General features: G+C 37.8%; 2 protein-coding genes across 3 annotated transcripts in view; both read left to right on the top strand.

Moving 5' to 3' along the window:
- Positions 1 to 331: 331 nt before the first annotated feature.
- On the top strand, positions 332 to 3,061 carry LOC138184170 (uncharacterized). The gene is made up of 7 exons (XM_069121904.1): positions 332 to 468; positions 568 to 722; positions 818 to 1,145; positions 1,225 to 1,880; positions 2,170 to 2,390; positions 2,447 to 2,601; positions 2,674 to 3,061. Exons 2-7 carry the CDS (start codon positions 682 to 684, stop codon positions 2,845 to 2,847), a joined length of 1,575 nt encoding a protein of 524 aa, XP_068978005.1. The 5' UTR covers positions 332 to 468; positions 568 to 681; the 3' UTR covers positions 2,848 to 3,061.
- Positions 3,062 to 5,065: 2,004 nt separating this feature from the next.
- Positions 5,066 to 14,060, top strand: part of LOC138184166 (serine-rich adhesin for platelets) — a 64,355-nt gene continuing 55,360 nt past the window's right edge. Inside the window, exon 1 of one of the 2 annotated variants that reach the window (XM_069121892.1) lies at positions 5,066 to 5,422. The gene's annotated coding sequence lies outside the window, so the exon portion shown is untranslated. The remainder of the gene's footprint in view (positions 5,423 to 14,060) is intronic. The other variant, XM_069121895.1, reaches the window with a different exon arrangement.

Below are 14,060 nucleotides of genomic sequence, written 5' to 3'. Positions count from 1 at the left end.
ATGAAGCCATTTTTTAGCCGAGGAATTCTTGCGGAGGATTGGATCCTTTACAAAACCTAAAATACGAACGTGTGGTTTAACTTGTCGAGCGATTGAATTATCGTAGAATAAACCTTGATATATGTACACGAGATATTTTATAAATAATAAATAATTTTTAATGTTTGATAAGAGTATCTATATGTTTCATTTTTTGTAAAAAATTCCTACTTGCAATTTTCATAAAAATTTAATGGAACAACGTATACGACAGCAGTACCCTCTGACGGAGAAGCGCTGAGATTATTTCATTGAGAAATTAGGTCATCATGTCTACCAACCTTTATTATACCTAACTTTCCATTAAATCTATCCTTCAAAAAATATTTACCCGCTATTTTAGTTAGTTGTAACTTGTAACTCAATGGAACTGATTCGTTTCTAACAAAAGTGAATAAGAAACTGCTTATTTCGACTGGATAGTGCTAGGTATACTATTATAATTAGATTTCTAAATTTAGAATTTTAAATCTAGGATCTTTAAGAATAAATAGAATGCAGCATATAGTTTTGTTTATATATTCCTAGTGAATGACGCAGTTTTGCGTAGTTCACGATTAGTGACAGGCATCTGTAACAATTTTATGATCTCTATTTTCTACATAAATGGAAGTTACGACGATTGAACGCAAATAAGATAGGATGCAGAAATCACAGATTGATAATTTCATGTGGTCATTTCAGTGAGTATTGCATGTAATTTTTATAATGGATTTCGCAAATATTTGGAAAGTTGAATCATACACTTCTATGTATATATTATACGTATATTTTTCAGTATAAATGGAAATGCTAATTCTCGTAATCCATGGCCAGAACTTTGTCAGAAGAATGAAGTCAAACATTCTTCTCGAAAAAAAGATTTCATAAATATTACTGATGATAATAGAGCAGCAAGTTTGGATTATTCTGAGTATCCAGAACTTGGTAGTGCGCTTGTCAAGAGTAAAAATTTTGTTGTACCAAGAGATCATTGTTTGTCAAGACCCAACAGTGTGCAGATTGTATTACCCATGCAGACAAGTATGGAATCAAAGAGGTCAAAATCCTTAAAAAGGTATAAGAAATCAGATAAAATTTGTATTAACCTTCAGGAAGCTTTACAGGTAACTATTATTAATATTATGATTAAGTGGTTATTCTATAATGATAAACGTTAAATAATTTTCACAATTCTATTTATAGAATACTATACATGCAAGTAAAATTGGCAAAGAAGTTCCTAAACTAAGGATTAATTTATACATGGGTAGTTTTGGGTTTACGATGCCAAACACATTGGGCAAAAACAAATGTTCAGATCTAAGGAGAGTGAGAATATGTATTTCTAAAAACAAGAAGCCCTCGAAACTAAAGAAATTAATTTTGTTAAACCGTAATATGAAAGCACAAATTAACATTGAGAAAAGAGAAGCGTTCGAACGTAAAAAAATGGAAGCTATCTATAGAGATGTTGATGCCATGAATTTTGATGCTTTAAAAATTACAGCCGATCCAGAAACAAATATAGACTATGTTAGAAATATGTGGACAATGACGCTGTATGATAAAGATCACAGAAATGTAAATGAAATAAATATTTCAGATAATACACTATCTCACAGACCAGATGTGATTGGGAAAATAAATAATCTTGGAATTCAAGGAAGACGATTGACAAACAGATTGGTCGGAAGAAATAGCAGAACAAATTTTTCTGATCTTGTCAGTGACATAATAGAGAACGATATTGTCAAACAGACACTCTCCCTTCATATTGCAGAAGACCTGAAGGAAGAAGGTCAAAATAGCACAGACATAGATGATAAAAGCCTTATAAAATTTTCTCGTAACTTTAGAGAGTAAGTACTGTAAGTAAGCGCTTATATTCATAAACAGCAAAATATTTGATACAATACTTATATGCTATCATATGACATTGTAATATACATATTTGTACACCTGATTCATTAATTCTTATTTATAGATGCAATAAACGATATAAACACATTACATTATCAAAATGTTTATCAGAACCTATCCTCTTTCCTATCCTATTTCCTTTCCATGATTATAACCTTATACAAAACATTATCGATTATTGATATTAAATTATTTTTAATTGATTTTAAAAATTCAAATACCTTACAGATACTGCACTAATATGTTAACAGTGGCCTTGAATGACAACCTTGAAAAATTCATACAAGAAATCACGAGACTTCAAAAAAGATTTCACGAGAAAAATCCAAACAAATCTAAGTACAAGCGTCGTTACTATTCCGGTTTGAAAGAAGTTCGTAAACACGTCGAATTGAAAAAACTCAAATTCGTAATTATCGCTCCTGACATAGAAAAGGTCGAACTCGAAGGTAAATACCAAATTTTTCTTTCGAATGAAAAAAAGATGACGATCGTGTAATTTTAGACGGATTAGACGATCAAATCGATAAATTGCTCAATGCGTGTAAAAAAGAACATGTAGTTTACTGTTTCGGATTACGGAGAAGGAAGTTAGGATATTATACTCACGGAAAAGGGTTTGTAGGATGCGTTGGCATTGCAAATTATAGTGGAATTGAGGTAAGCAGACCGTAATCCTTTAAACCATAACATATAAAACGCACAAAATATTTGAAAGACATTTTTTTTCAGTTACTTTTCAAAAATGTTTTAACGGAACTTGTAGGCGCGAGGAATGCGTTCAAAAAACTAAATGGCGACACCGAATCGATTATCGATATATCAAAGGTGATCTCGGAAGATTATTTACTTTCAGAAAATATTAATGCCCTTTTGAAAATTTTGTCCTATAATATGCATAGTTGATAAAATATTCATAAAAACGTGATATATTTGTATTTATTACGTATTAATTATGTATAAAATATTGATTGGCATGTGATTTATGAAATCGATACATATCGACGTTTGTTATAATAATAGATATAATATTTTTTGTAATTTGAATTTATATTATTAAATGCATTATTATATAACAGATTGTTTAGAAATAGTATAATAAATAGTATATTCCAATCTGTACGTTGGCTTCGTATTAGAAATTATCTTCGTATCATTATAAACTTAAGTCAATGTTATCATAAAATTCATTTGATCTTGAAACAACTCCTAATCTCCCATAATATAATGTAATTCATTGATAGACATTGAACAATTGTGAATTTTTTGAATATTAATTCTCTTTTGAAGTCTTTTACTGTTGAACACATCGTATATACATATATATACATATATGATTAAAGATAGATCTACATATATGTAATAATCAAAAATCAGGACTCTAATATTCATTAATTGAGAATACCATAGTACATATTTATAAACATTACAAATTTAAAATAAAAATCGCATTGATATATTGCCATTTCTAAGGGAAAAATGTATTATTCAAAGACAAATTACGCCCAATAGAAAGAGTAAAAGAAATCTTGCTTCTGTCGATAAATATATCGACTAAGTACATCGATCTTTACAAATATACTAAAACTAAGGTTATCTCGTTCGTATAATAGTAGTTCACGTTTAGTTAAATGAACTGAATCGGTAGAAGTTTATTTAATCATGCAATAATTAGTTTTGTTTAAAGTTTTGTTTAAATGAGCAGATTCAAGCGGACTAATTACACTCGCGCCATGTTATAAATTGTAGATGGCGTAATAAAACCTGCGAATTGTCGGTATTACAGAATATAATTTTCCACTTTTATAACTTCCGACGATTGAAACAAATATACAGATTCCTATATTCGACATAGCAAATCGTAGAGGGCGTAACAAACTCTGAATCTTCACGAGGTCGGTATTTCAGAACATGAGACACGAAATCTCATATAATGTCAGGTCTATGCTGTATTTAGTCAATGCTGCGGCACGTATTTTTCAGGGCAATATTAGTCGGCGTGTAAGTATATTACATACATCGGTGTTTGCACAACACGTAATGCATACCTGTCCCTAAAACCAAAGCCAACGCACCGATACACCTCGGTCGGATGCAGATATTTCGCTTAATTACTACGTTCATATGCATCGAACATGGATGCTCGATCGTGGGAGGATTAGTATCGATTCTCCATTAATTTTAATGAAGGATGCTAATCGATCCAGGTGTAAACGCTTTATCGCTCTATAGCAGTGATTCCAGGAATCTTTGGTATTCAGCTTCTTGCGTGTATCGTGTGCCGCAATATGTTCGTTGCGGCCTTGTTTTCCAGTTGTGCTTCATTATGATAATCTAAGTTGAAACAATTAATTTCATTCAGGCATTTATAAATAATGCAAGCTAGTACAGCCAGAGTCACGACGATTAATTTCTAAATATTACAACGTCATGTAGCATATTTTAAATTCGCGCGTTCGTTGTACGATAAGCAGTTCGTATAGAAAACTTTTATCGATATCGAAAAAATTTAATCTCTCGACAACTCTATTTACGAACGTATTACCATTATCGATTCTTCAATTAATGTCCTTACCACACGATACCATGCTAACAGCGATAAATGCTTTTACCCAAATGTACGCTCCAATTGGCGGGCTAAAAATCATAGTGGTGTAGTAAATCAAGATTTGGACAATTTGAATTGGATCACATATTTCAATATATATCCAATACATATAGTACAGGATACTGTTGCATGGAAAATAGCACAGATCTACACCATTAGATTCTCAGTCTTAAAATTCTCTCTCAAAAATCCATCGTTCAAATAAAATCAAATAAAAGCGGAAAATCAAAGACAATTAGAGACAAAAATCAGAATACAAATTTCTCGAATTCTTGATCGAATTCCACGCTTTCACGAAGTAAATAGGATCTCCGAAGGGGGCGAAGAAGCGTGGCGAACCGAAGAAAGCACGCAGCTGGAGTGCGGGCCACGAAGATGCAGGCAACGAACCAGGGCCTCGGCCGAGATGCACGAGAGAAGGCACGGTTCTGAGAGGAGCTGGAATGGAGCTGGAAACGAGAGGCTGCGGGGGAAGTGGATGCCAGCCGGTGTGTGTTGATGCAAGTGCGGTGACTGTACGTGCTGACTGGCGGAGTCAGTCAGTCAGTCAGTCAGTCGGCTCGGCACCGGCCGCGACGCACGATCGCGTGGATTTTTCTTGCTTCTCCGTCCACACGTATATACGCACGCATACAACACGATAGAGTGGCCTGCACGCCTCGACACACACCGTTTTGCCTCTGTTTCTCCGGCGAGTGGCGCGCGCCACTCGATCCCGGCCTGTTGTTCGGCCCAGTTTTTCCGTCTCGATTTTCCCTCCAGGTTGAGAAACCTGCCCGTGTACCAACAAGGGGCTCCTAGTGTCAGTGTGCTTCGTCGGATTAGTGGGCCTGTCGAAATCACCATAGAGGGTCACGTTTCAGCATCGACCAGGTAAGCCTAGAACCGAATTCTTAAGGATATGGTCACAATGGATACGTATTCTAACTGGCGTTCTGGCGAATTAAACATTTCAACGCTATAATGCGTACGCTCACAAGACTCTCTGTATACGTATTTGATTGCTTTGACGTATCGAGTTCGTTAGAAACTGCAGTCCATCCTTATACGTATTTGTTGTAACTATATAGCAAGTTTGCAGATTTGGAATTTTTTTTATCTGTGAGATTTTTTACATTGTATGGGAAAAGCTTTGAATCCTCGAGATCGTTGAAGAAACAGTAACAGTAGAATGATGTCGAAAGAATGTATTACAAAGAAGAGTCGTTCGTTGAAAGAGGAATGGATGATCGTTTGCTTCGATGTCGAACACGTTCACGCGCATTCCAAGTGCCGATAGGCTGAATTATTTTCATGTCCCGTTAGGCGTCAACGATCGACGGATCGATAATGGACGGGTCGTAAAATACGTGGAATCAGGCGAATACCCCGTTTTGGATAAATCCGCGATCAAGGGATGTCATCACATCGAATACAACCACGGGAAAGTCGGCTGGTTCGGTTTCGATTGGATCGCGAGTGGACGCGATAACGCGCGAAACCGCAAGCCGGCTAGACCGAGTAAAAACCGTCGCATTTCGCTGTTCATACTGCGTCATTCAAGTCGATCGTTTTGTTTGTTTTATTTAATTGCTCCTGTCGCAATTCCATTTTTAATATTCTTCTTTGAAGATTTGAATCACGCTATAATTACAAATTCCACGAGCAGGCATGCAATTAAATCGAAGATGTAGCGTACAGTAGCTCACGAAAGTATTCGAATACACGCAGACACCCGTATCTTATGCAAAACATTCTGACATTTCTTTGGCGTGACGTTTTCAAATATCAAAGTTTAAAACAAATTTCAAAATGTACATAAAAGCTACGAGTACTTAAAAGCATATATTTCGCAGAGACGGCAAATATATTTAGACGATCGATTATCTATTGTATTAAATAATCCTAGATATTCAAATGGCTTTCTTATACGATTAAGATAAGGCTATTCATTTTTTAATTTAAGTTCTCACTAAACATACGTTTGTAGTAAGTATCTTGTAACTTCTATACATGTTTTCGGCTTTGTTTCAAGCTTTACCAATATATCATCGATAGCTGTGAGTCACTACAGTGTTAATGACATTTCAAGAATCTTCCTACGACATAAATACACAATATATTTATACAAGATTTTTATACATAGTTCAAATACTTTTGCAAGCCACTGTACGTCACGTATGTCTACGTAGGAATTCTCGACGTGTGTCATTCCCTTTCCCTTTGCCGCTAACGAGGCTATAGGAACGTCGCTCGCGATCCAACGCAAACACCAGATAATGCTCGACGTTCGATTTTTAAGTGTCGTTCCTCGTCAAGGATCTGTAGCCGCGATTATCGCGATAGTCGCGGCATGAGAGTGGCCGTCCACTCCTTTGTGTATATTTCGATACAATCTGTTTTTACGGTTGTATTTCGACAGAATCGATGGAATTAATGGGACAAAGGGAACAGCGTTCGCGAGACAGCCGCGTTATCGGTCGGAAACATTTGGTTTTTTCTTCATGAACCTTGTAACCACCGCGTTTAGAGAACGACACAAGCGGAGGCGTGTCTGAGGAGCGTGCGACGAAACTCGTGATCGTTGCTGACTCGTTGGTTTCAAGCTATATTTAGCCAGACGGACGGCGTCGTGACGTCGCATCCATGTCCGACACATCGATCCTTGTTAATGATCCGACTTAATCATCGATCATTGTGCGAACATTTTTAATACGTCGACTAGACTCTTGTAATTTTTGTTGTCATTTACTGAATTGCAGTTATCTATTTTGACGTAAGTATGTAATAGATATTTTTTAGAAATTATCTCATTAAACATGTATGACTTGCTCGAAGAAAGTCAGACATATATAATAGCTCAAAGTCCGACACTTGTATTTCTACAACTAGATCATTCACGATATGTTTAAGTTAAGAAGGTTAAAACCTGAAGGCTTTAAAAGAATTGTAAAAAGAAACGCATGAAAGTTACTATCGCTAAACATTCTACGTAAAATTCTAAGTTAACTGGGCTGTTCCTCGTTTCCTCCTCGCGTTTTTATCTCTTCGGTTATCTTCTTTTTCTTTAAGTATACTTTGTTTACAAAAAGGTAGTCCAATTATATCGAATATTAAAACTAAATATTTAAAAATTGCTTTGCAATAATATCTATCGCGGTGCAACATCCGTTCTGCATCAGACAGATTGGAAAAGAACCGGAGGGTTAATGAAAAAATGTTATTCTTAAATTAACTCCAAATATTCTTGAAGTCAGCGCCGACCAGAATAGCGCGTCGAAAAGAAAGTTGCTTTTAATTTTCTCCTACGTTCGTCGAAAACTGTATTTGGAGCGGTCTTTATCAGCGTACGTAATTCGCTGGCAACGTTTCACCGCTGCGGTGTGGCGGAAGGTGTTTCGACGCGGGTGAACACGCGGCAGGCGTGCGCGCGATTTAAAGGAGAAAAAGGTCTGACACGTGAAAGTACGCGCTCTTGCGAAATCGAGGAGAGGATATAATCTAATTCTAACGGTAACCGGATACCATTCCATTCGTTCTGTGGCCGATTGCCAAAACGAATTGAACGTGCGTTAATTGTCACTAATTTTATTATTCGATAAGTTGGTTAACGGAAATTCAACCGCGTGCTACAGGCCCGCGGTTTCCTCGTTTGGACATCAAACGTATCCGCTGTCTGAATTACGACGAATAAAAATCGGTTACACAGTCGACAGTTTTCACGCGCTAAAGTAATATCTGTACGGTAACCGGCACTTTTCCACTATTTGCATTAGGTTGGTGTACAGTGGCTACAAAAAGTATTTGCACGTAACTTTAAAACTTTAGTTCTCAATGAATCGTCTTTTTATCGGGTTTTACGGTTGGCCTCTGTAAGAACTACTAACATGATAAGAAATTTAATACATTGGAACTTAATTAATTGGTATGCAAATGATCTAATAAATACAATGGTGCGCAAATACTTTCTGTGGCCACTATATATCCGGAGTTTTATCGAGCGTGCAACGATGATATGCAAAGGAAATGCAGATTTTTAATACGTTTTTTAATTTTATGTGGCATGATAACGCTACGTCTACGATCTGAACGTGGAGAATTTGCACTGTTTCGGCAGAGATGAACTCTGTTCCTAAAAATATTTCAGGATTAAATGTTTCACGCTCTGAAAATTTGCTCGAAAATTATAATTGTAAGTTAGAGTTTCAGTTATGTGTTATTAAAGATCATTTTACGAGGGTGGTGTTTTATTAAATTGGCCGAATAAATGTTATTAATAGCCTCTTAAATTTGATATATTTCTGCACGTTTCCATAAATGTATAAACATCCGTGCTCTAATAATAAATGTAAAACGCTCGAAGTACAGTAATCATAATGATATTTAACGGATGAAACAAACGTCTGCTTGGATGACTTTACTATTCGTAAAGATATGAATTTGCAGAAACATTCGCAATCCAGAGACATCTAAAGCTATTAATCGTTTCGGTTGATCGAAGTTGGTTACGATCGGAGCAGCGAGAAAAAATGACGCAGCACGAGAGACACCTTGTAGCATAATACCGTGATAACGTAATTCGCGCGTGACCAATTGTCAGAGCTCAATTGGAACGCAACAGGCACGGCTTTAATCTGCGTTTTACACGCGGCCCGCTAACTCTCGTGTGTACGCGTGTCTCTTCTTAAGCGAGCACGAACACGTGAAAAAGCTGGTGGCTCGGTTTGTTCTTTCGCGTCGCTCAGTTTCGTTCCAGTTTCCGGCTCGATATCTCTGTTACACCGCCAATTAGGGCGCCAGCATAACGAGGATTTGTAATCGAGACCGCACGGCAATTACTCGCGTATCAATCGGTCACGTGTGAAATTCCTTGTTTTCGTCGTCGATTCTTCACGCCAATTGTCCTAGCTTTCTGAAGCACTTCATTAGCCTCGTCGTTTTTCTCGTCTCGTTTTTCTTTTCCCTGTTCGTATACATCGTTACTGGTAGATCGTTAAATTGGAAACGATCTTTATCGTTAGCAAGAAATTACTGAATCGTTGAAACGAATTACGTTACGCGAGGAGCGATCGCTGAGCGGAAGACGCAACGAGTTTTCGCGGAATCGATTACACGACTGACACTGTTTATTAAGATTCAAAAGGAATTTTACGACTTGATTGACTAAACTGGAAAGAATTTCATGTTTTATTTTTATTCATAGCAAGACTCGATCTGGAGTATCGAGTGGTGGAACGTGGACACGTCTACGAAAGCAGGATGTGAAATCTCCTATTACGTAGTAGCCACACCACGTAAAGAAAATCTTGGATTTCTGTGCACGAAATCCGATGCTTCGACCAACGTCGAACCGAGTCTCCTTTGTATCGCCAGATATCCATGCTGCAGGTGATTAATAAGATTCACCTTGAACGGCAACACGCCTGGAAAATTGACGCGCGAAGCCTCGTGATCGGAGTAGCAACGATATTTCATCTAGAAAATTTCTTTCCTCGGATACATACGCAGCGTATAGTAATATATTCAAATATTATTCATATGTTATTCGAAATGTACCAATATGATTATGACAGTCGTGTTTACAGTTACAGTGCCAATGAAATTTTATGTATACAATACATTGGCACGAAAGTTTTCTATGGTTAATATTAGAATACTTTCGCGTGCCAGTGTGAGTAGCGCTTAATGTCCGAGCCGCGCTTCAAAGAAAAAGCAACAAAGTAAAGTATAGCTATCGTCAGCAATGGAGAACAATGTTTGCGTAAGCTGTGAACTCGACGTAATTTAACCAGCGAGTTATGTAGATATCCTATGATGTGGACCGAGCATAACGTTATCGAATAATTAGCGAACAATGCTTGAGTAACTGTGAACTGTGCGTAATCGATAGTGGACCAAACTAGTGGCCGGCATTTCGCTATGAACCTGACGTAATATGAACATTATTGGTAGTAACAACGTTTGCATGGTCGTAAACGGGTCATGGTGGCAACTCGACGAGAGGACAAAGTCGATGGACGAGATTTATTTCGCTATGGGCGGAATATAAAACGGTTAATAGCGTGCGATCCTTAAAACATTAAAAACGCTTAGCAGCTACACTGCCGTGCTCAAATATTTCGTTCCTTTTGCATAATAATTTATCGACTAATAATATCGGTGAATTAGCATATTATTCGTTGTAATTATGTAACGATCTACAGAAGAGGGACGACGAAAGAAAAACGACAAGACGAGCTTTGTTTCTAATTCCGTAAGATTCCTTTGTGCTTTGAAGTAATAAAAATGAAAGGACAAGCCTGCGAACTCGAACGATAACGTAAAGTCACGAGTCAACTACCAGTTGTCCCGTAAAAGGAAACGAACGTAACGTACCGACGAAGTAAAATGTATTATTTACGTAGTTATTCACCGTTCAGAGTGCAACGATCCGGCAAACGTTCTATGCATAGTTAATGCAACCCAGGGACGGTGACTTTCCCCTCCTGTTCTATTATCAAAGGTTAGAAGTCCTTCCGATATTTGCGCGAAGAGGCGGTGGAACTTGATTAATTTGTTCGAGGGATGAGTGTAATTACAGTGACACACGAAAGTATCTCAACAAGTACATAGAAGTGTTTTATGAATACGAAAACTACAGGAAAAGAACACGATAAGTTACATTCTCGATGTCCTACCGGAGAACAATTTTCAAATTCTGTATGTTGCCGATCAGTTGCACGTTACTAAAATTCTTTCTTCGGCAGGATGCTAATAAAGCGCAGTGTCGGCCATAAGAAATGCGTTCTACTTATTATGAACATATTACGTAAACATTAGAGGGTAGATAATCTTGCTTATGAAAGGAGATTTTTCTCTAAAATTGGCCAAAAAATGCATCCTCGTTCTTTGAAGAAAAATTATATTTTGATCGCATTTATCTGCTCTGGTTAAAATTATCGAAGCGTGGAAAGGCAAAACAACGCCGGTCGATGTTGGCTCTCTGAAAATTTGCACTGATTAAAATCGGACGTTCCATATATCCCGCTGCTATATAATCCATGTAAAGTAAACAGGCTTCTTCAAAGAGAAGACGGAAAAATCGAATATCGAGGCTGACGTAAAGACTTTCTGATCAACTCAGTATGAACGTTACACAAACTGATCCGTGGGAAACATTTCCAAATATTAAACTTACGAGCGAGAAGGTCTATCCTAGCTTTGACCATTTGAATAAATCAAACCGATTTAATATATCAAACTTCTACCGACCGTTTCGTCAAAGTCAACTTTTATACGCGGTATGGAGAGAATCCTTTTTCCTCGTTTAGAAACTGCAAAGTCTACAAAGAAAGATACTGTACAAATAACAACAAAACGAAAGATAACCGGGAACAAAGCCGTTTATTGTTGAACGCTGTTCTTGCATAAGGAAGACGCGTTATCGTCATTACCGTTATAAGATACTGTGCTGTGCAAAAATTCCAAACCTATTAACAAAGGAGGACAAAGTAACACCGATGGCCATCAAAGTCTGGGGCCCCGAACTTTTGCATAACTCTGCACAAAAATGCAAGTCTCATCAGCCACAACGTGGCATGTTTCGTCGAAATTTATTTGTCGCGCCACCGAATACGTTTCCTGTTCCAGTTTCGAGGTAACCCCAGTTCCGCGATCCTGTGAACGCTTTTTGTAATTGCAGCGGTGGCTCTAATTAAATTAAGGCGCGCGGAAATGCGCGCGATTCGTTGCACGGTCGACAATGCACAGTTAATGTCGTTCGGCCAATCGGTTCGTAGAAAAACCAAGCACGGTACTTTCCATCTAGGTGTTCTTGGCTCGCGACCATATGCAGCGATAATTGAGCGTCTATCATAGAAAACTTTTACGTCCATATCGTACGTGTTATAAAAGATATTTTGAAATGTCATTAGCACTGTAACGACTATCGTATTCATAAAAAATGTCTACAAGCGATCGAGCGTTTTTGCGAGCAATTGCACGACGACGTTTTCACTAGGATCGAACGCTGGTGAAAAATGCACGACGTCGTTTTCGCGGCGGGACTTTTCGAATTTACGCGTACATTGCAATTAAATCGAATTCGCCTCGTCTGTGCAGAGGCGAATTTTCCAGGCAAATTTTCACGTGGATGAGATGCAAACTCGTGTTCCTTATGCATGAGGCGGGAAACGCGGTAAAGCTCCGATAATTTCTTGAAACAGACTCGCTTCAGCCTCTCTCTTTCTCTTTCTAGCCATGAAACGTTTCACAGCATCGCTATCAGAAACGGTTTGATAACGGCTTGCCTGCGCAACGGGAAGAAACTGAATTCTCATTGTGTAAACGCGTGCGTGTTCCAGCGGTTTCCTGCTACGTGAAAGTCGATGGAAAGTAATAAATTGAATGGCGAAGACGAAGTTCGGTGAATTCGTTCTTTAATGGAGGAGAAGGCATCGAGAAGCGATGAAAGCCGCAATAACGACTATGTTAACGCGCATCGAAATAATAACACGTATGCTCGTTACATATTTACTTTACGTTTTTCAACCATGTTCTCCCGATTTATCTGGTTACCAACAGGAAGAACAGGAATTTCTAAATCGACCGGTTAGAAGATTTCGTCGATACTTTTCCGAGTTTCGTGTCTTTGTTGTCTTATATATATATCTGACCTCGGTCAGGGTCTCTGTATCGTTGCCACGTGTTTAATTCGAAATTGTTTAGTTAGCGTCGAAGATGTACGGTGTGTTTTATGAAAAGGGGGGTCTAGTGCTTTACGACCTTAGAGTTTAGAGTACAGTAGAATTCCATTTATGTGAACTTGCCTGGGGATAAGTAATTTATGTAATTGGAGTTCACTAACTCTCCACACTAGCTACGATGATTCCTCTAATTCATATACACACAGTATGAAACATAGTCGACCTTTTTAGTCCGATAAAAAACGATCTCGTTATACGATTATCTTTGATGACATGGATTTCTCAATTTGTTTATTTTCGAGAGCGATTTCAGAAACAGATAAAAGAGAACGCATTCAGAGAAAGTCTAGGTGTTTAGACGCTGATCCCGACCGCTGTTAGATCGCATTACGGGGACATTACCTACATTTAAAACCGCGAGGTTACGCGTCAACCTAGTCGTTTTGCGACGTTACCTACTTAAGCAGATAACGTCGCGGCAGTGGTAATGCCAGTTTACGATTGCGCTAATTCGGTTAAATCGCGGACTGTCTTTGTCATTTTTAAGTATCGAGATAAAAATTTCACCCGAGATCTGAAATTCCACGTTGTCAAGTACCGGTCTTATAACGATGCTGTGATTATACATTTATCGACGATCCAAATAATATCGCAGAGATACACGGCACGACAGCAAAGTTCCCGAACTGATACCAGACCACGAGTTCTAATGGTTTTCAATTAAATTTTTCCACGTTTCCTTTTCCTCCATATTATATTCTATGCACAAAGTATCTGAATTCACGGAAGTTTCCAATTGTCAACTATGTAACAATTTTATGAATATACCGTGTGCGTCGTACGAAACT

The sequence above is a fragment of the Bombus flavifrons genome, chromosome 10 (genome assembly GCF_040668555.2).
Source record: "Bombus flavifrons isolate JBK064 chromosome 10, iyBomFlav1_principal, whole genome shotgun sequence".
Taxonomy (NCBI): domain Eukaryota; kingdom Metazoa; phylum Arthropoda; class Insecta; order Hymenoptera; family Apidae; genus Bombus; species Bombus flavifrons.
This window is presented reverse-complemented; position numbering and strand designations above follow the sequence as displayed.

Excerpts from the sequence above, each read along its gene's own strand:
- LOC138184170 (XM_069121904.1), top strand. The coding sequence starts at position 682 with ATGCAGAAATCACAGATTGATAATTTCATGTGGTCATTTCA. Across the intron at positions 1,146-1,224 it reads ACCTTCAGGAAGCTTTACAG|AATACTATACATGCAAGTAA; the intron begins GTAACTATTATT and ends TTCTATTTATAG. Across the intron at positions 2,391-2,446 it reads AGAAAAGGTCGAACTCGAAG|ACGGATTAGACGATCAAATC; the intron begins GTAAATACCAAA and ends GTGTAATTTTAG.